Here is a 24772-nt window from a genome sequence, read left to right as displayed (position 1 = left end):
AGCTAACAAACTTGTGCGTCGATCAAGGTGCTGCAGTTTCACTTCTGCTCATTTCCATTCTTTTCAAAACCAATCAAAATCGAGCCTGTAATTTAACTCTCAAGAGTTGCTTGTTTCATCAAACTTACGCAGTACGCATTGAAGACTTGAGGAATGAGAATGTGCATCAAACAGAACAATATGCAACCTTGTACCTTTCACTTCCTTCATCCCCTTGCTTTGTGAGCTCAGCAGCCTCAGCTTCAAGACGGGTTCTCTCCTCATCAACTTCCATAACACACTGAAGCGCTGTCTTATCTGACGCTTCCATCTCATTCTTAAGATGAAATATGTCAATATGGTTAGGAATTGGGATGTCTCTGTTTCCTATTGTTTCCAACATGGTGGATTTACCTGCATAGACAATAAAAACAACCAAAATACATAAAATGCTTGCATTTAAATATTACAGTGGAACCCTGCCTTACGGCCACCCTGTTAATATGGCCACCTCATTATTACAGCCATTCTGGGCCTAACAAAAGCTCAGTCAGTCATTGTCTTATTTAGAGAACCCTTTAATACCGCCACCCTGTTAATACGGACAGATTTTTGTGGTGTGTGGTTGAATGGATTAAAGGGGTTCCACTGTATTATTATTATTCCATGCGTGTGCGTTGGATATGATATGGTACATGTATGTGTAAAGAGGCAATAAAACATAGTGTCAAGTTAGCTCTATTCATCCAAATATCTAAGAGGGGCAAATGAATAATACTACATGGCTAGCTTCACAAGGAGGCCCGATGAATAAAATACGGTGCACTGTGATTGGCCACCTGAGTGGGGAACATGGGGATATCTTGCTGCTTGGAATTACCCACAGTGTCTGCAGGGGTTTCATTAATGCTCTCAGCAGGAGCCCAACTGATTTTCACAGGTGGGCAAAAACTATTAGAACTGAACTTCTTTGTACGAAAAACTTTTCACTAATTGGTCAAACCAGGCAGGTAAAATTGTCGTCACAGCCGGCCAATTGCCCGGTGCCTGGCTCTTAATGAAACCTCTGTATCCATTAAGAAAAAGGTGTTCTGTATGCCACATAATAAACCTCCAATGATCAAGCTCTCTTGGTTAAGATGGCTGGATATTGGCCTCATTCCTGTTTTTGCATGTTTATGGACTTGACTGAATCTTGGCACAAAAATACGCAAAATGGAACCTACATAGGCAATATATATATCCAGCCATCTTGACCTCACACTTGGTCAGTAAATAACCCATACTTTATTATTGTTCAACTGATAAAACAACAACAACGAACTGTTGTTGAATCTTGCTTATTTCATTTTTTGAAATGAGACAGTAGGACAATTTTTTTGTTGATCAAGTTCATCAAGCAGTTGTTTAAATCCAGAGGCTGGGTTCAAATATACATGTATCAAAGGAAATTCACCAACTGCGCAGACCCGTAACCTACAAACATTTGGCAGACCAGTGTTTAATGGCTCTACTCTACTAAAATTCCTCCTAATAACACAGCGTACGGTACATGTACTGACAAGGTCATAAGGTATAATAATGCCTTTCACAAACGAGTGTAAAGCTAAATAGACCGAAAGACAACAAAAAAATAAAGGAAAAGAAAACGGCAAATGTATCCCATTTTACTTTTGTAACGAATCGAGATTAAATTCGGTTGTATAAATTCGACGTCTCACCAAGAAGGAATTGGATAAATGTCGACAAATTTAAGCTTAACTTGAATTATAAACAGAATCTAGATTATCAGCTCCATGTACACGGATCACTTTAACTTAAACTAAATATCAGTTTTCGAGAAAACTATGGAAAAACAGATTTTTTAAGATGGCGAGCGAGCCATTACAACATGATGCATTATGGTGAAGAATTCAAAGGACTTCGAATACCGGAAATATTGTCAGAAGACTTTGCTTGCTTCAACCGCTCACTGACAAGTTTCATTCGAGACGAATAAACAGAGAAATTTGAAATCGAAATGTTTGAAATATGTATCTCTATTCAAAATGCCTTATTAGTACTTCGACGATCCAGAATCTGGCCAGAAGAAATTTACCACGCGCCATGTGTTGAATTGGAAAAAACAACGAAGCACGAATAACTTACCACATCCATTTAGTCCCAATAATCCGTATCTACGACCACAGTTCAACTCGAGTTTTGTATCAGTTAAAAGTTCAACGCCATGGAAAGTAATAGAATAGTTTTCAATCTTCACGTCTCGCGACTGCTCGTGTGAAGCCAAAACGCCGGTGCACGAACGGTTTGACAAATCCAACTTTACGGAGGCGCCATTTTCTGTCGCGCTCGAGTTTTCAACTCCATTTTCTGTTGAATCTACCGCCGGTTTTGGCTTGCCTCTGGACTGAGCGGCAGCCTTTTTCTTTGCTTGACGTTTTTTCGCTGCTTCTGAAGGCATAGTTATGTTTCCCGGCTAAAAAAATTGAAAAAAATTTCTGTTATGAGGAACACGATTGCAAACAAAAATTTATCACGATTGCGCCACAGATAACATGTGCAGTATATTCTTGTTTCCAGGTCCTCTCAGAATATTTCAGTCGAAAGAGTCTGGATTTGATTTTCACTTAGCCGCTGACACGGTTAACCCGCTGACACCGCCATGGTGCCGCCATGTTTCCATGACTACTCGCCAGAGTTGAGAGATTTCAAAATGGCGGTGGCCCGCACTAGACCGATGGTTTCGGAAAGTTTTGATAGTTATGTGGCGCCTGTGATCAATAAACCAGTGCCTAATCATCTCCTGGAAACAAGTAAGTGTATTATTGAGTGAAAAACACTTGTTAATTGAATTTTCGTACGGATTTCCCTGTGATTTTTGACGGTCGACTTCACAATTTTTTGGGTTTTGCAGAGATATATACCAAAGTTGGTCAGAACTCTATTTTGCAAGCCAAACCTTCTGTGGTTCACTTTAGTGGATTTCAAGTTGGTGAAAAAATTACCAAAACCCTCGTGAGTGTCATGTTCTATTTTAGTGCCCGTTTAATGTCATCTAACTTTGTCTATATGTTCGTGTAATTCATAAACAAATACAAATGAAAAATCAAATGCAAAAAGGCCGAAGTACAAGTAATTTCTTTCATGTAAGTAGAGTCATAATAAGTTCTGAAATCAAATTAAATCTCCTGCTAGATTATTAGAATGTCTAAGAATACTACTGTGTTGTTCTTGACTCATGTATTCTACAATCAATAACTTAATAATAATTTTTTTTTAACTATTTATGTTTAATTCCGAGACTCTGGGACATTGCAACACTTTATTCTATAGCTTGTGTTTTTAGCCAACATAATTTGCACTCTAATTGGCTATATCTAGGGCATTTAATTCTCCTGTACTGCCAAAGCAAAGCAAAAAACCATTCGATAAACAACTTATTAAACTCAAATGTTGGTCTTTACAGGAAAATCTAAAACTTCGAACTTGCCACATTGACCTCACTATCACTCAGCCAATACAGGAAGGTTCCAGTTTGAGATTTTCTCCTGTAGTCGTCACGTACAGTTCAGAGACTATATGAAGTAAATGTAAATTTAGTTAAAAAAAAAAAACAAGTCAAGTAATTCTTTTTTAAGACATGAAATTTGAATATTATAACAAGGAATGATATATTTTTTTACAAACAAAGTAGCAAATCTTATGCAAATTTGCTACTGTCATAACACTATACAGTACATTGAGAACATAAGAAAAATTAAGTACTGAAAACGTGCGTTTCACATGTGAGTGTTTTCTTCATTCATACTTCTTAATTTTCTCAAATAACTAGAGTAACTTCGTAGTTGCCCCTGGACAAATGCCTTTGTAGCTTTATTTAACATATAAATTTCTAAAATACACATAGGCCTGACATACCTAATTTTGTTTCTCAGAGGTTAGCAAATGCTTCTGATGAAAGCCAAAGAATGCACATTCTTCCACCATCTACCAAGTACTTCTACATCAAATACACCAAGAAGGTAAACTGTTAATGGCATACATATGACAGTATTCTTCTGTTGGCTTTTCTTTTAATCATTTGGAAGGGAAAAAAGCCTAAGAAATAAGTTATTAAATTTTACATGCAAGTTTCAAGATGATTTTTTTTATATCTTTTTATAGGAGAAGCTTGTGCCAGGAATGTTTATTGAAGTTGTTGTTGAGTTTACTCCTGATGAATGGCGATATTATTATGATTGCATTCGGATTCATACCAAGGTAACCAATCGTAGGTTTTCTTACCAATATATACATCTCTATGCAGTTTGGACATTTTCAAAGTGGATATCACTCTATGGAAGAACAAAGATATCAGTTTCTAACAAAACTTTTGGTGAACAACTGATATTGAGTTAGTGAAGCTGGCGTTTCAAGCATTAGACCTTGGTCATTAGCCCTTGGCAAAGATGACTGGTTAGTGCTTAAAATGTCAGCTTCATTATAGGGACTGCATTACATATGGAAGTTACAAAAAAAGTGGAACAGAGACCCCTCAGGGCTGTCATTAAGTTTCAATAGAACAATTTTGATACATTAAAATTCAGACTAACACAATAGACCTCAGCATGAGGCTCTGGGCCATAAACCCCATAAACTCTGTAGTTATTCACGAGAGCCTTGTACTGAAGTCTATTGTTTTAGGCTGAATTTTGATGTATCGAAATTGGTCTATTCACCTGTAGCCTTAATCTTCACACCTGTGACAAACCTGTTACTTTATGGATGAATTATATCAACTACAATACAGGAAGGTTCACCCATAGCATCAAAGGCCTGTCAAGTTTGGTGGGCTTTAACAGGTGCTAGGTGTTACAGCCCTTATTGACAGTCCTGCCCCTAATGCTTGCTTGTCTAGGCCAGATTTTTTAGCCCTGCCACTTTAAAATGGTCTCGTAGTCCCTGGCCATTAGCTCACTACAGCGTTTAATTTACCTACCAATAAACAGCTAATTATTTCACTTTAAGATAGACATCAGTCAAAGGTGGAAACATGTTTGGCTGGCTAGTCAAAGATTGAGGTTCACTTGTTTTCTTTTCACTAATCTCTCATTGAGGCAGACACCTTCCTACTAAACAATAGGCCCTTTGCAACTAAGCCATCCCGTGACTTATTTTTCATAAAATTATGGGCTATAACTTAATTATGCCAGAAATGGAAAAAGCATGTCGAAAATATCAAAATGGCCAAGTTTGAGGCCCCCATCATTAAAGAAGGAGATTTTATGACGGTGTGAATTTTTAAAAGAGTAAGAAGATTTGTGTGGAAAAAGTTGCTGGAGAGGAAGGCCTTGCTCTCCAGCAACATTTTCCATACAAATCCTCTAAACTTTCTGAAAATTCAAACTATGGTATAAACTTACTCTTTAATTCCAGGGGCCTCAAACTTGGCCATTTTGGTATTTTCAATGCGCTCTTTCCATTTCTGGCATTCTTTAAGTTATAGCCCATAATATAAAAATTTTCAACGAAAAATTTGGTCATGTGACCCCAGCTGCACAGGGCCTATTAGATTATGAGCTCGAGATTTCTATTGTGTGATAGTTGACAAAGGTGCAGCCCGAATCAACTATCACGCATAGAATCGAGAGTGAATAATCTGAAGTTATTGGTTCAGACATGAGTATAAATCTACTAGTCGTTCAAAACTTAAGCTAAATCCTCTTCACAGACACTTCAAAAATGCAAAGAAACAGCCACCAGTTTGTTAATAAGCACAGACTGCTGGGCTACTCACTAACTACAACAGAATAGATAGTGAGTGGCATAGCCAATCAGAGAATGGCATTCATGAAAGAATGCTAGTGGATTTACACTAATATAAGATAGAGAGCTTTAGCTAGTCCTAAAGGTATCTGCCTTATGAGTAAACAGCTTACTGTCTTTTTCTGCACACGCACTATTGCCTAATGGATGTTGTGTTTTAACCCCTTGAGTATGAGACCATTGTGTAAGCTGTGTGCCACACCATTTCCACTGAAAATGGATGTCTAGGAAAAAACTTCAAATGGCATATTAAGCTTTTTCACTTAAACTATAGACATGTACAAATTTTCTGAAAGGTCATAAAAATGTCTCTTTAATGTGGTTACTTTCGCTAAGGTTGACATAATTTAATATCCATATGACATCACAACAATGGGAAATTAACAGTCTCTCGAAAAATCTCTGAGGGATATCAGGTGCCAATAATGTTTCCTGTTTGCCAGGAGTGTGGCTAAATCTCTTAAACTTTTGACATACTCAACTGCACTCACTACGTCATATAGGCACCTGAGGGGGCAAAAATCACGACATACTGAGTACATCATAATTATACTTAAGCACTCAAGAGTTTAAAGTCCTTTAACTTGTGTTTTAATTTATCCAAAACATCTACAGTGTACTTATGCAAATTGTTCCTGGGAGGTAGTCTTACATATCCTTTTTCACACTGTATGGCTGGAGCTAGTAGCGATGGCAAGTTTCTTCAAGGATGCATGAGAGAGACGAGATGCAGAAGCCTGGTTGTGTTGTTCCGGAAAATATCCACTGTATCCCCATGGAAAGTTTTTTCGGTTTGGATCATCCTCCCCTTAGGAAAATCCAGTTTAGCTTCATACTCTTTGTTTAAAATTTTTTTGCATTTAATTTCCAAAGACCTTTTGTGCGTTGGGTATGGATAGTTAGAGGCTAACACCATTGAGCATATTTGGCCGCTTCAACTTTAAACTTAATGTAACGTCCATTTGTCATTTTTTAGGCAGAAGAGAACCTCATAATTCCTATCCACGCTTACCCTGTGATGAACACAGATGAATTTCCTAGAGAGGTTCACTTTCCTTCTGTTCCATTAGGAGAAAAGTAAGCAAAATAATAATGACTAACAGTCATCACTGTGAAAGCATTACGTGCAAATGGCTATTAAACAAATGTAATACGTTTTGGAAGTTTTGGAAGCCAGGGGAAACATTAACTTGTGAGAAGTTAACTTTGAGGTGGTGACTAATGTTCTTCAGCATTAGCAGTAGAATAATAAATGTTTCACACCTCCTATTGTGCCAATGAGACACCTTTATTTTCAGAGTTCTTGTTCAATTGGATGACAAGGAGTGTATCACATGTAAATTCAATGGCACCAACAAGCAATCAGAATTTGTGCACTCCTGTGTTTTTTGGATGGTATATTTTAAGCTTCGGTTTCTGTAATAAATAGCATTTTCTGGGAGCGGGTTATCAGCCCGCCGCCCAACCCCCAACCTGGAGGACCAGGGGCTGTTCTTCGTCTGGCCTCTACCCTTCGACCAATCCGGCATGGTTAGACCTGCCAGGGAACAAAGTCCCTGCCGGCACAGCTCTCCGGGTCATGAAGGCACACAAGCTTCACCACCACGGCAAGGTGTCAGCCCAAGGTGAAATATTTTAAGCTTACACAAATTTATTAAATAACTGTGACATATTATTTTGTTTATTATGTAGAATAACACAGATGATTCCCCTTAAGTGTGATATTCCCGTGGATTTTGAGTTCACATTGAGTTTTGTTCAGTTGCACCCAGCTTTCACAGTTGAACCCATGTCAGGTAAGATCTTGAAGAAGAATATTCTTAGTACAGAAAAAATAACATCATGGCTTTCAGCAGTAACTGGCTTCCAGCAAAATCCACCGTGTACTTCTTGATCTGGGCCAGCTACTCTGCTTGGCTGGGCTATTTGTCTGATAATTAGACTTACAGTTGTACTCTAACACTAAAGTGTTGTCTGCATGAAAACATTTTGTGACAACCCTTAATATAGTCAAGAATTAAAAATAATATCTCTGTTTGAATTCAAGTACATGTATGATTTGATTAAATATTTGATTATTTAGACAGTTTACCTTTTATGTTTTCCAGGAATTGTGCCAGGCAATAGTAAGGTGGAAGTAAAAGTGACATTTACACCAATGGACTTCTCAACTGCTCACATGAAGCTTCAGGTAAATGTGTGGAACCAATCCTATGGGCAAATTTATGGGGAAACATTTTGGGCAAGCTAGATAATGCATTTATACAGTGCTGTTTAAAATTGTCTTCTTTCTTTTTGGCAATTCTCGTAATAAAAAAGTCTCTCCATCCATGTATTAGCTTTTGCTTATTGTGAGTGTTAGATTGCCTATCAGTTGGCTGTTCAAATAATTTGATAATTTATTAAGACTTATCAAGGCCACAGGGATTCCTAGAACAGTGCAGATGGAACTTCATATTGTCAAGTGCACCAAGGCAATTTGTGGTTAAAATTTGTAGTTCACATTTATACTGTCTAATACCTTCCCATGTTGGTGATTTTGGCTTTTCTGTCTAATGCCTTCCTGTGTTGTCGATTTTAGCTTTTGGTCTCCCAGTTTAATATGTCTCCACTTGTGTGTTCTTTCACTGGAACTTCTGAACCAGGACTTGCAAAAAGGTATATCGAAATTAAACATAACATTATATGAATTAATTAAATTGTATCTATTTTTAAATTTAATTTCAATAACTGGTATGGCATACGTGTAAGTAATGTAAATTGCATGTGTGTGATTAAATCTTATATTTAGCACTAAACATTGTCTGGTGTCATCATGTGCAGGCTGCACCTCTCTGACATTGCTTCTAGCTCACTCATCCACTTTAGAGTATAAATGAGTACAGGTATAAGTTAAGGGCAAATTAATAGATTGAGCTGTTAGCCTTTGGGTGATTAGCAGATTTATAGATTTAGATCCAAGCTAATTGTGACATCATCAATTTGTGCATCATAGTTTTCCTCTTCAAAATTGTGACAATTATAGTCATTGAGTAACCTTTCACTAAACATGGCATGTCATCTGATAATAATGTATCAAAAATTTTTATAGTGGGACTTTCCATCGACTTTTCTTTCTATATCTACAGATTAAAAGAAAAAGCTTGGACAGAAGAATTGCCACCCCTCCCTCCAAATGGCATCCTAGATCCAGTGTTGATTGATCCTCTTGGTAGGACAAGACTGAAAAAACTCAAGACCAGACCTTGGACTCCAGGAAAGCCACAGGTTTAGAGATATTGCCCTGACTTACAATCTGTTTCAGTGGAAATTTGAGCAGCTGACATTGGAAAAAGAAAGGAAAACATGGGACTGTTCATTTAACAAATCAAATTATTCTAGTAACTCCTAACAGTACTAAGTTTATCTAGATTCAGTATTCAGAGTGGGAGTTTTTTTAAACCAGCTTATTGGTTGAGTGGGTGTCAAGCCAGCAAATATTGGAGAAATACTTTTTGTGACAAGTCGAAATTCACCATGACACTGACAACTTAAGTATAAAACACAAAACTTTGCCACATTGATTCAAGTGTGAGTTGTGTAAGCATGTACTGGTATATGCTAGCATTGCTTAACTGTGGTCTAGGCTGGCATCTCAACCTTATTGTATAGGGGTTATTGAAAAAGGGCTCAGGTATGAAAGAGGTACCTGGCTCACATTGCATGTACAAGGTAACACATAATGTTATGATTATTGTCTATGTTACTAGGCAGTAATACCGGTAGATTCAAAATGCTTTAACACCCAGCCAAATTTCAAGGCTCAACATGTTTTCTTTTCTTTGCTGTCTGAAGGAACTGGTCCAAGATGGATTAAGATTTCCAGTTGTTGGTCTTGATAACCCATCTACAGTTTCAAACATTCTTCTGCAACAGCCTGGAAAACTGAAGGCAAAACAGCTCAGAGAAGGTGAGCCATTTTCTTGAATTCAAAATGAATCCCATAAGAGATTGTTCTGGACTTAATTTATTGGCTAGTTGTAGTATAACATGCGCATTGTACTGTCCTTACACGCATTGCAGACCTATGATTCTACTCTACAATTTGTTATATGCAGTGGAATCCTGATTTCTCAGACCCTCATATTTTGTTAGAACCTTCCAATAATTCGAACCAAAGGTTGTTTCCCTCTCCTCAGTCGAACACTGTAATTTTACGCGTATTTCTCAAATTTTCCGATTTTTTTAAACCAATTTTCATTTACCTTGGAGGTTTGAAAAATTGGGATTCCACTGTAACTATATAAAACTCTTCAATGGGAGATTATTTGCCTGATTGACTCATTTAGTTAATGACAAGGCCTGAATTGCTAGTCAGCATTGTAATATTTTTTCTCCAGCTATGAGAAAGGTCAGCACACGTGGCAGACCTCAAAACCTTGTGCTCTTCTGACAAGAAACTGTACATTTATGCATGTACTACGAGTACATCACTTTCACTACACAGGGCAACAACTAAATCTTCAGAACAGAGATTGCTGATCTGTAATTTAAAATGTTTTCCTTTCAGCTGTTCAAACCAAGAAAGATGTGAGTGGAAGCACAAAACAAATGAAGGTAAGTTAATTTAATTAAAATAATTCATGTAGAAGTACTCAAGAGCATAAATCAAAGTACATTGTACAGTGTAGTTTTCTGACTTGGTTGATTATTAATTTAAAGAGAAGGTAATGATTAGACTTCAAGCCTAGGTTGGAATATAGTCAATGAGGTCTAGCCAAGTTGAGTTTTGCTACTTTTAAAAGTTCAAGTGGTCTGTTTGTTTTAGTTTACTTTTAAAGTATAGAGATCATGAGACCTACAGTACAAGTCTTAGCATTTTTAGCCAAAAAAATAGGAATTCTTTTCTAAACCATAAGCATACTGTCAGGGGGGCTGAGGGGGCTGCAGACTGCCCCCCCCCCCCCACCACCCTCCCCAAAACAATTTGGGCACACCAGTTTTTTTGTGCCCATATGCCTATGAGGGCAACAGACATACAATAGGCCCTTTGCATGATCTGGTCGCATGGTACAAAATCACACATGGACTTCCAATACAATGCAGCTTGTACCAGCCCACCTGGACCTGCCTTTGTTTTGGAAGTCCCATGGCAGACCTTGCTCACCAGCATGTGTGATTTTATACCATGTGACTGCATCGTGCAAAGGGCCTATTGTGACCAGGCAATGAAGAGTTATTGTGAGAGAACTAATCAGATTTGTGAATTTGTAATAAATCAAGAGTCTATCAACCACCACTGTTGTTGTTGTTCTTGCTTTTTCAACCACCATTGCATGAGTTCAAAATCCCCCCTCCCCCCCACCTCCACTATTTTGAATATTATTTATTGGTTAATTCTTGAACACTTTTCTAGATATAAACTTCTGTAGGATGCTAGCATGCACTTTCTGCCCCTTTTTTTTAGGTCTGAAGAGGGTTAACTTTGAAACATCTTGTTAGTTTTTAACATGTGGTATGTGGCTAGTTGTGGGTTCTCTAAGGGATTTTCACTCTTTGTATCTTTCCCTGTGTGTAAAGGAAACCAAGTTTGAATACGAAGTCCATCAGAACATTCAAGAAGAAAGACAGAACCAGCTCCGGTGGTATGTTCAGAGTTTATGAATAAATAACCCCCGGGGGGACCCCTATATAAAAAGGATGGGGGTGCTTGTTGCAAATTTTGAAAAGAGCCCCTAACAGGTACCAGGATCTTGTTTTGTGGGAGTGGCTTGAAATCCCCCGCCCCCCCCCCCCCTTAGAGGTACTAATTCTAAAACAACACATTATCCCCTGTCATATATTTTCAGCTCAATCCCCTATAGGGTATTGCAAAAGCTCCCACTGTGGACCTCTTGAAGCTGATCACCCTAGGAGGTATCAAAAACACCTTTTAAACCCCTAAAAGGTATGAAAAGCACCCCGTCCTTTTCATGTGGAAGTCGCCCGGGTTACATGTTCATGTATCAAATGCAGTGTATGTAAATTGTCCTTTGCATCTGGTCTGTGTAAGGACCAAAACTTGTGTGAGAAAAAAACTGGAGCAAAATGTTTGTTTGGACAAGGTGAGTGACTTCTTGCAGTGATATGTTAGTGTTCTAGTTGTTGCATCCTGCAAGCCTGTTCAATCATATTTGGCAAGGCGACTGTGACACCAGCTTGATGACCTAAATCGGTGCTTTAGCAAGCTATAGTTGTTGAAGCATGTGTTCACATTTTTGCTGATATTGACACAGAGCTACATTGAGTTTAGCCAGTGTAACCTGGAGATGTGATGGCCTAATATATTCATTGGTCTGGGCTCAAGCCGTGGCTTAGAATAAATGTTAAGTACTCTAACTCACAAGAATTAAAAATGGTTACCAGTGAATTGTAAGGGAAACATGACGTGGTAACCTGTGGTTGACTAGCATCCCATCCAGGAAAAGTAGAAAAATCCTACGAGTCACTTTATGCTGTGGCAGTCATAGTTTAGTCGACCTCGTTTGTAGCCATTTTGTGTTCTACTTCCCTTGGATTTCACTTGGCTATATATATCACCAATCCATTTAGCAAAATTCCGAGTCAAAGACCATACAGAATGGTATTATATGGATGTAGGGAGATAATCGGTTGGCAGCTTACTGCAGCAGTAATGCACGACGAGTTTTTTCTTTGCTGGCAGGTGTGTAAGGCTAGGTGAGAACCCTATAACGGACAGTGCAAGAAAACAAATCTGTGAAACAAGGACAGTCAGTGAAAGAGAATACAAGGTAACTGTGAGCCGTTAAAAGTTGACTCGAGCAGTCACGCCCAATATTTCTCTGTTGCAATAATAGACGACCGTGATTTTGCTTTTATTTAAAATCACGAACTCCATTTGCCAAATGACAGGGCCTGTTATATACACATTAGGAGTACTCTGAATGTCAGGACCGGGTTGTTAAAAGCACAGTTAAGCTAGTCCGGGTTAAATTTGAATTTTGATCTCAGGGTTTCAGATACTTTTTCAGTTTTTTTTTTTATTCCTCAGTTTTGAATTTGATTAAAGTAAAACTGCAGAAGGCATTGATAGTGAAAAACTCTTTAAAGACAAGGAAACTGGATTGACTAAGTTTAATTCTGAACTAGCAACCCAACAACATACCACGTTTTTTTCACGAGCATTCATGGACCGAGCAGGTGCAGCGATGCGAAGATTGACAACGCAATTTACCTCACGAAATGTTTGAAATGTAGGGGGAAATGCACGTGCAAAGGTTTGTACTAAAGGAAACGAAACGCGATGCAAAGAATAGAACACTCTCCCAGTTTTCTTGTAGTTACTTTTGTGCTTGATTCTTTCTTCGTGAACATTAGTTTGGAGTAAGAGCCTGTGCGACCAAATCAGAGATGTTTGCACCATCATGAACATGCACCTCCACTGTGCTTACCTGCATTGCTTTTCTTGCACATGCTTTGTACATTTGAGTGAGATATACTTGTTATCTGTGGATTATCATTGCAGTTAAAGCGCGGCGATCCAGTAACAGAAGTGGAGTTCGATCGATCTTGTGTTGGGTGCGAGTTAAGAAGAATTCACAGACAGGCAGACGAGGTACTAAGGGAATGTATTCACATGGTAACTCACCTGCCCCTCTCTGATTGTTTATGATAATTTTGATTTTACATTGCACAGGTTCCTCGACATGATCCTAGATTCGATCTTCTTGTTAATGACGAGTGGAGTAAAAGGCACATGGTGGTACAGAAGTTTGTTCAAGCAGGACGGAAGGTGATTTGGAGTGATTGATACGATGCACATGAAACTGCATGCTTTCGAATCTTGTTTCACGTGCATTTTGCGCAAACGCCGATTTCGCGGGGAGAAAACGCGGTGAAATCGAAACCTATTTACACACTTGAGTTGATACCGCGCAATTAAAATACGCAACAATGAATCTGTGAAAAAAAAAATATGCGTAAACGGATCAGAAAAGAATTTTCTACATGATTACAAATGTGATTTTAACGAATTCCTTTATGCGCGCAAGACTTAATGACTGCGCGCGCTAGAAGCTTTTGCTACAATTATGACGTCAAATTTACAGTTTTAAGGATTTAGCTAATAATCTACAACTTACTTTAGCCATCTTACGGTCAATTCCCCTGATAAAGGGACAGCAATCGCCGAAACGTCTCGATTTTTTCCACGTACTCAGAACAAAATTACACGCCCAGGACAAAATTACACGAATTTCAGACTGAATTGATTATTAGTGGCGCTGCGAAGTTTTACTTATAGTACGATCTTTTTAGCCATCTTTATTATTATTCTAACACAGTTTTTGTTGTCTGTTTTTCAGGTGATAGTGAGGCTAAGAGCCAACAAACACTTGAGTTCCCTGGGAGAGTTCGTGACTGACTGGAGAAAAGGAAAATTCACCAGAGAACATACGAGTAAGACAGTGCTTTATGCCGAGATTTTTTACTTTAGCATCCGTGTTAGTCCTTTAAATTTCTCTTAGTTGAAGGTCACCTATAATCTAATGACAAAATTGTGACGGAGCGGCAAGGAAGTAAAAATGTTTGTAAAGAAAGAACGGCTAAATTTGCAAAACGTTTTCAACGTTTCTAGTTATCGGTATTCGCATTTTTCTATACGTTTTAAACATGTATCCTATCTACATTGCACTGACGATGGATACGGCCGATACATGTTTCGCAAGTTTAAAAGTGTCGTCTTTTCTAAATTTTAACAATGGGTCAATTGTATATACATGGTGCTTATTTTAATTGTCACGTTAAAACCTTGTTCTTGATGTCAGTGGCCGTTTTTTTTTTTTGTTTGCTTAACTGTGTTCGTTGGTCTGGTCGGGTTTCACTGGGAAGAAAAACCTCTTTCACTTAGTTTGGTTGATCAAGTGACTCCTTCAGTGATAATGGCCTTCTTCAAATACCAGCAAATTTTAGGCGTAAATTGGTAACTTTCCTTTCGATCTGACTTATGGTCAGTGAAAATTGGTTTGTAATCTGTAGAAAGTCGAGGAGTTGTTGTTTCCTCCTTGGGTGCATGGCGATCCTCCTGAGTTAACGTACTACTTGTTTTCATGGTTCCCAGGAAGTCAACTCGCCGAGAGTGAAGAAGAGAAACTATTCGACGAAGTTCAAGTTCCGTTGCGGATCAAGTGTGAAGGAATTTCCCCTTTCTGTTTTCCTTCTTACAAGTCTCCTGATACTAAAGATGACATGGTATGTTTGTCTAAACATTTCTACAGTCGTCATTCATGAGTAACTCTGGATTGAATCAGTTAGTATACTGGTGGCTTCCCCATTGCTCTTTAATACTCAATGGCAACATTCAACTCCCGTAGCAACCCAATTTGTCAAGCCTGCTATATACCGTAAACTGTCGCTTATAAGCCCTGGACTTGTACAACTTCGTAAGGGGTCTTGGATGGGCTCATAAATAAAGGGGCTCATATCCGTTTTCCATTTACTGGTTTTTAATTTAGCGTTGAAACATCAGAGTAAATCGAACTTATTTCATGTTAAACTATAAGGGGGGGGGGTTACATCCGGGGGGAGCTTATAATCGGAAGTGATAATTTGTGTACAGCGCTTGAACCCAGACCACTCGATTCAAAGTCCAGTGCACTATCCAGCAGGCTAACGCGCCTTCCAGAACTTTAATCACTACCACTTGAAATTCAACCTGACTGCAGCTGAGTTTGATGAATTTACTACAGTACTAACACAATCAGTACGTGTTAAGGGACCGTTCATTTTTTATGAGGTAGGGGGGGCTGGTGGGATTTGGGGGGGGGCATGCGAAAAAAAATGGCTTTCGAGGGGGGGCCATCCCAAAAAAATAAGGGGAAAAGGGGGGGTCACGTAAAATATTTTAGTAAAACCTTAAAATGGCATAATGTTTGAATACCCAAAAAATTGCCATAGAATAAACATAGAAGGCAGGATACAAATTTATTACAAACTTTCCTTCTGCTTTAAAAAAACGTTTGGCGACAAAAAGCATTTGTAGCTACTGAAAAGAAGTATTTAACACTGTTATTTTCGAATGCAACTTTCACTGGCACTCATCTTCATCTCCGCTGTCGTCGAGTTCTTCGTCGCCGCTTGTACTGCTATGGGAGTCTCTTCCACCAATGCTGCAAGAAGCAGCAATGCTTTCCGTCAGAGTGTACTCTTCAGGGTACATGAAGGTGTAAACATAATCTCTGACTTCCTGCTCAAGGTTGGTAGTGATTCTGCTTCTTGCAGCATTGGTGAAATAATTCCCTTCCAAGAGCTGTGCGATGTATGGCCCATCTCTTCTAAATATCGACGTGGCAACATCCTCAACTTTAAGACACTCTTCCGGGACGGCCGTTCTAGGAGGGTACACAAAGCATTGTGGAAGATCATTTCCTAACGGGTTTCCAACACAGATTCCATAAACTCGTTGGACGTTGTTTTCAGTCCGCTTCCTCTTTCTTTCATTTGACTTTCTGTGGTTTTCTTTTTTCCTTCTCCTTTTGTTGATGTGCTGTTTGAGTATGCCTTTGAATATGCTGTTATAATTGCTGTTCTTATTTTCTAGTGCTTCCATGTCCTGCGTGACCTTCGTCAACTTAGCTTCTGTACATTTGATCTGTTTTACATTAAAACTGTGGGCAAATTCTCCGCCCTGCTTTAAAGCAAGCCCATTGGACTGAAAGAGTGTGGAATCGTGTTCCTTTACATCTTTCAATATGACATTCAACTTTTCCACCATTGCTCTGTGCTCTTTGATGGAGAAGTTCAGTTTTCTTCCATCACTGGGCTTCAACTGGTACCCTTCATGGAAAACTCACTCGCCCTTTCTGAACAGCCATCCGCACTTAGAAAGATTGCTTCTTTTGCTTGTAAGATGTCAAACTGCCTGGATCGTTCAGCTGTAAACCTTTTCTTAAACGACTCGTCGCTTTCGCCATTATTGCGCATTTTGGAATGAGCCTCTTTCATGATGCTCATGTAGTAATGCGCTCTTTCCCCGATTGGATTAACAATATAAAGAAGAAAGAGCATGGAAGTGGCAGGCTGGTTTTATCTGACCCAGAGAGCATTGCTCTATTTGCAGATAAGTTTATTGTCAAATCGAAGTTTGTGGTGGATTATCACCAGCATCTTGAAGTGCTGGAATTTAAAAGGAAAAAGAGAGCAGAAGAAAAGGCAAAGTTAAGTAACGAGGAGGATTATCCTTGGACTGAGTTGTGCGAAGATCTAACCAAGCTTAAAACGCTACGTGTTCCAGAACCAAACAAGTACTCAAACCACCACGGGCTGAAGCAGCATTTGAAAAGCAGCAAGAGTGAGAAAGTAGAGGCAATTGTAAGACATTCATGCTTGCAGCAGAAGAGTCCTCTCAGAGCTGGCCAACCAACACTGAGAAATGCCAGGACATTGACACAAAATGACAACAGGGCAAGTGCTGACAGCAGTGAAAGCGATGAAAGTGACAACGATGAGTATGACAGTGATGCCTTTGACTCTGGGGGAGATGATGACTCAAGTGACGTCATTCTTGCATTCATCAATTCAGATGAGGAAGATGCCAATGAGAGGCCAAATGCCACATGCTCAGGGCGAGCCACAACTAGGAGATCCGAAATTGACTTCTCTTTCTTTTGATTTGTTTTTTAAACAACAGCTCTCTGTCGTATAGAGATTGTAAATATTGCCTTCATAGTGAGCACAATAACGTGAAGTAGGGGGATAATAGAGAAATATTAAAAAAAGTTGAAATCTAAATATTGTTTGTTCAATTTTTTTTTTGGGGGGGTCATCCCAAAAAATGACCGCTATAAGGGGGGGCCATGTGAAAAAATTGGTAAGCTGAGGGGGGGTCATGCGATTTTTAAATGGCGCTTCCCAAATCCCACCAGCCCCCCCTCCCTCATAAAAAATGAACGGTCCCTAATCTGAATTTGTATAACAATATTATCTTTTTTTAACAGGATGTCGACGCGCTTGGTACACTAACCGTTCAACCAACTGTTGTTAATGTCAAAACACACGTTCCTTATTATAACTTAAAGGTAACTTTTGAAGGTGTTTCTGTATTGATCTTGTCATGAACGATCTATAGAATTAGAATTCCGTCAAGAGTAGCTTTCATATCTTATGTCAAATAAAACGAGAAAACCTCTGGTGTAATTGTCATTGTTAGAACGACAATCATTCTGAATAAAGATATTGCCTAACCCTAACCCTAAGCTTTTAAAAAATACCTTCATATTTCGGGTTATTCCAAAACTGTGTTCTAACATTTATCCTCGTTTTTTTTTCTTGTTGTTAGTTATTAAAAGAGTGGTATAGTTGAGTTCAAATGGTGATACTTTGTTTATGTTTAGGTACCTAAACAATATGAGATCTTTGGTTATAATCGTCACTCAGTTGCCGATGCGTCCTTGGGATATGTCCCGCCAAAGCTTGTTCGTCCCTTGAGAGTCGGGGCTGAGGTAAAGGATAAACTGATCTAAGATTTCTGACGATATGTTCTGCACGACTCCATGGATAAAAAAATTGAGCTTATTGCATGACTTAGTGGGAAGGCCGGACGGGACACATATTTGGGTCCACGGATCTGGTTGGTCAGAATTTATTTAGCACTTTTAAATGTGCCAATTGGGGACACTAAATAAATAAACAAATATCCCATAACATAAACTAATAAGAACCCCAAGATCGAGAACCAATACCCTCTTACAAGGGCCCACTTGTCTCAGTGAATATTAAAGTATTTTATCGTGCCACCTTCATTGAGCTTGATTTGTTGGAAAACTGTGAAAATTTGCTTTTTCCTTAACGGTTAATATCAACCCTTCCGATCATAAAATGTACACTTGTCAGCTAGTGATTCCATTTTAATAGGAATGAGTCAGCAGGGCCGTACCTTGATAATTATGCTAATTTATATCTCTTATCATAATTTCGGGTTAAATATTCATTTAATAATTTCAGGGGTTTCTTTCAGCGGGAGGAAAACTGGTTTTTACAGGCGGGCGAAACTTTTTGAGCGGAACTTTACTTCTTAATGATTTATCTCTGTGGTCAAATAATTTGTTTATTTCAATTCGAAGCAATAATTTCTGTCTTTTTCAGGATGAAATAATAAACTTGGTCGGCAGTGTACCACTTACATCGATAAGAAGTCCCAGTCCCGTCCCGACCACAGAAGGCGGCGAGGAAATTAAGGAAGAAGGTGATGGAGATAGAACGCAGAGTCCAAAGATGAAAAGCCCCATAATAGCAACCTCACAAGAGGACATGGCTGTGCAGGAGCCTGAGACGGTGCCCCTTGTAGTGCCTGCCGCTTTGTTCAGACCCACTTCTTACCATCCCATGCACATTTTTGTAAGTCACGTTCATTTAGAGAGGTCACGTTTGGTCACGCCATTTAGGAGCATTATTTCTGATAAAAACTAGCACCAAAATCTAAAGAAAGGTAAGGTGAAGTCTGCAATCGAGTGGCTCATCCCGGTTTAAGTAGCATGAAGCGACTTGAAGTATTTCTACTCCCCCTAGTCCATCGCAAAATCTAAAGAAAACATGTACATAAAGCTGTTGAAAAAAGAAGAAATAACAGAAATCTAAGAAAGCTAAGTCATATGGATAGTCCAAATTAAACACGATTCATTGGACTTAGCGCATCAGAATTAAACTTGTACCGATGAATGATGGAAGTTTTGTATGAAACCAAGGTGAATGTAATGCAGAGTTCTTTCCTTATAGTTATTGTAACCAACGCCAATTATCTGGATTATGTGTTATATATTTTCCTCTTTGAAAAGCAAGGTGATTATTTGAACACTTATTATTTCAGAATCCCGCTCCTGGCCTACAAGTGTTCAAACCTCCACTGCCTTACGCAGAAGTGGATGAAGATTACCATTTGTGTCCTCTGCCGCGAAACAGAACAGCAGGAAAATCAGGCAGACAGGGACGGAAATATCTAGAGAGACAGGTAAATACCACTGATTCTTGACTTGGGGGACTTATAACATTCTCTTTATTGTGCAAAACACCTCCCCCGCCCAACACGGGGCCTGCCAATTCAAGGCGAAAGGCTTGTGAGTGCTTATTGGAAGGGAAGGGGCAATATTTGGACTGCACTTCGGAGTTCATATCGTAAACACAATCACCCAGCCGTTCTAATCGTACCTACAGTTTTCTTAGAAAAGTACAAAATCCTGTTTGCAAAGGCTTAAACGTGGGGAATTGAAAAGTTGATCCCTTCCCGGGGGGTAATCATCAGTTTGAGCGGATCAGTAAATATGGTGTGTCTTTCTTTCAAGAAGTCGCTTCCTGCACGAAGAAAAGCTGCTTAATTAAGGTTACAGTATACCTTCGGGTCGGCAATTTTCTTCAAATTTGGATTTTTGGGTCAAAATAGTGGTCGAAGAATAATCTCTAATTTCTGAAAAAAAAATTTGAAAAAGGCTAAATATTGGCGGAGAAATGGCGGTTTTACGTTTTCACCGGAAGTAAAAGTTTACCTCTTGATTGACAGCCCTATGGCGCGCATGCAATCAACCGAGACGATTTTCGCGGGAATTACCTATATGGATGTCACGAATTGACTACTCAGTTTATCAGCATTGTTGTTCTGACTACCCAGCATTTTTGGTATTAGACGTGTCTCTATTAAGTTAAAAGTAAACATAGACCACGTTTAAACCATGGACCAGTTCGAAAAAGCGAAAACAGCGAAGGACGAATGAAAATACATCAATGAGTGAAGAAGCGATAGTTCGCCACGCGGATGAAGCTATAGTTATCGTATAAGGCGGGCAAATATTCGTGGTAAGAGAAAAGAAAGGTTCTGTAAAAATTTCGGAACTTGACAGCAATAACAGGGATGCTGAGTCCGATATCGACGAATCGTCGGACTCATTGAGACCATTTGAAATATTATCCATGCACAGTTGCCCACACACAGTTGCTCTCTGCGCTTTCTTTTGTTTGTTTCCTTCGCTCAGCCACTCTAGCGTTCGTATCCTTTTTAGTCTTCCCCATTTTGCCAGACCAGCTTCAAGAAAAACCGAGCTACAGAAAAATTATCTCTCTGCCTTCGGTTCCTTGAGCGCATTGCTAAACACAAGAGTTTTTTAGAGATTCGCGCTTAAATTTCACCAGGAGGTTAACGGTAGTAAACTTTCCCTGCACTGATTGGCTTAGTTATCTGAGAACCCAGTTGAAGGCGTTTGTGGGCGGAGTTTGTTTGCGAAGCATAAAATTTTTCTTAGCGCTGTTTTCTCGAATAAATTTTTTCACTTGAAGCAGACACTTTAAAGAGTTATAACTCAAAGGGATTTTGTTCAATTGCTCTTAAATTTGGACAGTGGCTAGTTTAACATATAAACTACAAAAGCGTGTCTGGGAATTGTTAATTTCGAGATACTTTTTCTTCGAGAGCGATTTTTGTACGATCACTCCACATTTTTTTAATCCTATTTCGAAAATGTTCTGTAACTTTTTACTGCAATTGAATATGCCAAAACGCAGACACGTTTTTTAAGCGCTTTGGGCCCTGAAACCGAGGAAAAAATTAAATTGGCGGAAAACGAAATTCGCTTTGACTTTCGAAAGGTGATTCGGGCGCTCGCATTTAGTGGTCGTGAAAAATTCGACAATTCATTTTCTTTCAAAATTCTTGGTATAGTTTGATAGCCAGCTCCATAAGCTTTAATTTGATATAGGAGTTTAGGTATCTACAGCTTAAACTGCACGCGCTACATCGCTTGCGCGCGAGACACCCCTGAAGGTATACTGTAACCTTAAGTGCACGCACAATAACTACAGTAATCTCAGTGCAATAACAACACTGCAATTCATCTCTGCGTTTTCTTCAGGACGTCATTCCTGGTGTTATGACGTGGAAACGGTTTCCATGTCAACCTCTGGTCTCCATGGCAGCAAATCCAACGATATCAAACGTTTGGATTCCTCGCTGGTAAGCTAGTGATTTCCTTGATGTGATGAAACCTTTTACATGCATGTGTTACTTTTTGATTCGTTCACGCGATCACGCGCTGGTGACTTGCGTGACACTGGTTTCTTTACTTTTGATTCGTCCAAGCGATCGTGGCGTATGTGACACGCGTGTCACGCTTAACGTTATCTGTCAGTTTTGATTCATTGAAGCGTTCGTGGCTTGCGTGACACTCGTTTTAAACTTCTGTTCAGCGTTTGACGCTATTGTGTGCTTAGGTAACTTGTGTGTTTTTTGTTTGATCGTAGGACTGATCCATTCAGTGAGGATTTGCTGCCTACGGAAGTTCCTTCATTGTTACATGGTCTCCCTGATGAAGATGTTATGAGCGATGATGAAATGTATTTTTTATTTATTTATTTATTCATTTATTTATTTATCCATTTATTTGTTCACATACAGAATAACATACAAAAAAGCTACACAATTACTTACATTAAAATACCTAAAAGAGGTTTAACAACAAACGATAAAACTAGTGGTAACAATAAATAAATAAAAATAGATAAATAAAAAGGCGACTCCTCTGCCCGGTTTTTAGTTTTTTAAATATTATTATCCAATAACTACGTACTTGATGTAGTAATTTTATTAACAACAGTTACTAATAATTAATAATTAATCATAGATACAATTAAGAAATACGCAGTGCAGAAAGGTTTCCGAGATAAGTAATTTAGATTTAAAATGTTGGTGGTATGTCTAACTCTCAGTTGTACTTTGGCCTTGGTTCGCTTGCAGAAAGTAGATAGATGGCTTTTATGATGATGAAATGTAGGTTCTACAAATTATCTGACCAGTTTTCAGCAGTTTTGAGCTAAAACATGACATTGAGTAAATGTGCGACTCAAAGATCAAACTAACGAAACCTTTAGTTTGGCACAAGAAGTAACAAATTATTCTATCCATGAATTTGTTACCACAGGGACGAAGAAGGAGCGGACCCTGGGTTCAAGGAGATCCCAGTTCCCACGCCTGAGATGGTTCATGCGCAGTTCCCCACGGCAGAGAGCATTCTTGGAGATCAAGACCAACAAGTGACGTCACAGCTAAGGTGATTATTCAGCCACGCGAGTGTTGATTCTTTTAGCAAATATCACCTAAAGAGAAGTACTTGATTAATCTTTGTGTTGTGTAGCTTAGTTATCAGCTACAAAGAGGTTTGTACAGGTTTATCTGAAATTTTCTCTCTGACGTTTTTTTAGTGAAATGATGTTCCACACAGGGGGAAACACAAAGATGTCCGCCGCTACCTCAGCAGCAGCGACTGCATCCCTTGTTCCAAGGTACTGCAGTCTGATATAGTTTGCTGTTGCTGTCTGGCACCTATTGGACTCTCTTCACGCTCTGTGGTCCTATTATATTATGCTTGCTTGATAGCAAATCCTTCCTTTCGAATGAAGATTATGTGAACTGCGGTAAAAGAAATGAAATGACGATGTGACCATCACAGTTGTAATCGTAATTGTAATTGCAAATTAAGCCTGAAAAAAGGATTTCCGCGGTCACTGGGTCATATTTAAAAAAGAAAAAAAAATATTGTTAACTAAACAAAATCATCTCCTAAAGTTTACTGCCTTGATGTATTGCCAAATTCTCATAAGTAACAATCAAAGAAATGTTATCCGTTAGCTAGGAGAATACACATTTTGAACTTACAGAGTTGGCGTGATTGTACTTTTTTCTTGACAGGGAGAAACGCGAGAAGGAGTTGAACGAATTTTTGAAGCAGCGACAGAACAGAGTTGGATTAAGGATCAAACAACGAATACAATCTATCAACGATGCTATGTCTTCCTCTAATCTGGAACTCAAATAAAACTTATGATAACTTTGTAAATAGAATGACTGACAAGAAGACGAATCTATATTTGATTCAAAATTGTTGCAGTTATGTTTATGTGACGTTTGCCTCCCGTGGTTTTGATTGTAAATATATTAGGTATGTATTGTGTACATTTGTTAATGTGTTTATTTTTGTTGTTTGTAATTTCCAAACCACTTATCGATGGTAGCATTCTTTCACACAAGCAATGCGTTGTACCCCATTGAAGTGGCAATTAAAAGAAACTGCATTTGTAGCTCATTGATTTTCTCATAACAACTTACAGCCACTAGGTCTAATGCTTACACGGAAATATTTGGGTTGATTTCCAGCACTCAATATTTCTGTAGAAACGCGCAATGCGATCGTTTGCTCAACCACCTCGAGAGCTCCATTTTAATAATCGAATTGTAATAAGTAGGTTGAAATGTAACTTTTGCCAAGCTGAAAGGCAAAAAAAAAAGCACGCAGGAGGGGATTCAGAGCCAATTTTTCTAAAATTTAAGGTAGCTGTGAACGCGCTTCCACAATTTTCTCAGCTTTGTGATAAGTCCAATTTTGACATGCTCGGTAAAATTCGATAACAAACAAACAAACGAAAAATGGGGATACCGGGCTCGTTTTGGAACATTGAACACTTTAACTAAAATTCAGCTTGTTTTCATAAGGTTATACCTTTGTTATAGTAACTTGTATGGTCATGACGCCTATTCGCCGGTGTTGCGCGTTTGTTTGATATCACCGGCTGAGAAAAGGAAAGTATTGTCGATCCATCAAAGTAGAAGTGCTGAAAAATGTTGGAAACTGTTGCCAGCCACACAGAGTAAATGAGGAAAGCCAAAAGTTAGTTCATGCGAAACTAATCTTGATATGGCCCGTCGTAATTTGCAGCAACTTTGTTTAAGCTTCACAAATTTTTGAAGGGAGAGTTTCACGGCTCGGCGCATGTCTATATTATTTCATCGCCCGTGCACGCTTTTTTAACAGGCCCAGATTTTCATTGTTTATGAACCATTTGTAAGTAACGTACCTAATTTCGCATGCAAACAACCGTAAAATCATCAACTGTAGAATAAAATCGTACGGGTCAAAATTAAATTCATCGGTCGACAGTGTTTGTAAAATCTGTGACGTTACCTTAACCGAACTGATTT

The 24772-nt window shown here is 38.8% G+C and overlaps 2 protein-coding genes across 3 annotated transcripts in view; one reads left to right on the top strand and one right to left on the bottom strand.

The window, feature by feature from the left end:
• LOC145488633 (ATP-binding cassette sub-family F member 2-like) overlaps nucleotides 1-3964 on the bottom strand; it is a 13016-nt gene extending 9052 nt beyond the window's left edge. Inside the window, exons 1-2 of one of the 2 annotated variants that reach the window (XM_081467538.1) lie at nucleotides 3898-3964; nucleotides 195-393 (exon numbers count right to left, since the gene is read on the bottom strand). In XM_081467538.1, coding sequence (XP_081323664.1) covers nucleotides 195-382 — 188 coding nt within the window. In that variant the 5' untranslated portion in view covers nucleotides 383-393; nucleotides 3898-3964. Of the gene's footprint in view, nucleotides 1-194; nucleotides 394-2127; nucleotides 2518-3897 lie in introns of those variants that run through there. The other variant, XM_081467537.1, reaches the window with a different exon arrangement.
• Nucleotides 2596-24772, top strand: LOC145488627 (cilia- and flagella-associated protein 221-like). Its single transcript, XM_081467527.1, has 26 exons — nucleotides 2596-2792; nucleotides 2894-2994; nucleotides 3915-4001; nucleotides 4144-4239; nucleotides 6761-6861; nucleotides 7477-7580; nucleotides 7893-7975; nucleotides 8366-8442; nucleotides 8913-9051; nucleotides 9619-9733; nucleotides 10334-10380; nucleotides 11344-11408; nucleotides 12467-12554; nucleotides 13289-13378; nucleotides 13460-13555; nucleotides 14127-14220; nucleotides 14882-15012; nucleotides 17757-17837; nucleotides 18153-18260; nucleotides 18904-19155; nucleotides 19625-19765; nucleotides 21654-21754; nucleotides 22042-22134; nucleotides 22719-22847; nucleotides 22999-23079; nucleotides 23486-24772. The coding sequence occupies exons 1-26, from the start codon at nucleotides 2642-2644 to the stop codon at nucleotides 23610-23612; spliced, it is 2778 nt and encodes a 925-aa protein (XP_081323653.1). The 5' UTR covers nucleotides 2596-2641; the 3' UTR covers nucleotides 23613-24772.

The sequence above is a fragment of the Orbicella franksi genome, chromosome 5 (assembly GCF_964199315.1).
Source record: "Orbicella franksi chromosome 5, jaOrbFran1.1, whole genome shotgun sequence".
In the NCBI taxonomy this organism is placed as follows: Eukaryota; Metazoa; Cnidaria; class Anthozoa; order Scleractinia; family Merulinidae; genus Orbicella; species Orbicella franksi.
This window is presented reverse-complemented; position numbering and strand designations above follow the sequence as displayed.

Coding starts and splice junctions, on each gene's coding strand:
- LOC145488627 (XM_081467527.1), top strand. CDS start 2,642: ATGGTGCCGCCATGTTTCCATGACTACTCGCCAGAGTTGAGAGATTTC. Junction 4,240..6,760: donor GCATTCGGATTCATACCAAG/GTAACCAATCGT, acceptor GTCATTTTTTAG/GCAGAAGAGAACCTCATAAT. Junction 12,555..13,288: donor TCAGTGAAAGAGAATACAAG/GTAACTGTGAGC, acceptor TTATCATTGCAG/TTAAAGCGCGGCGATCCAGT.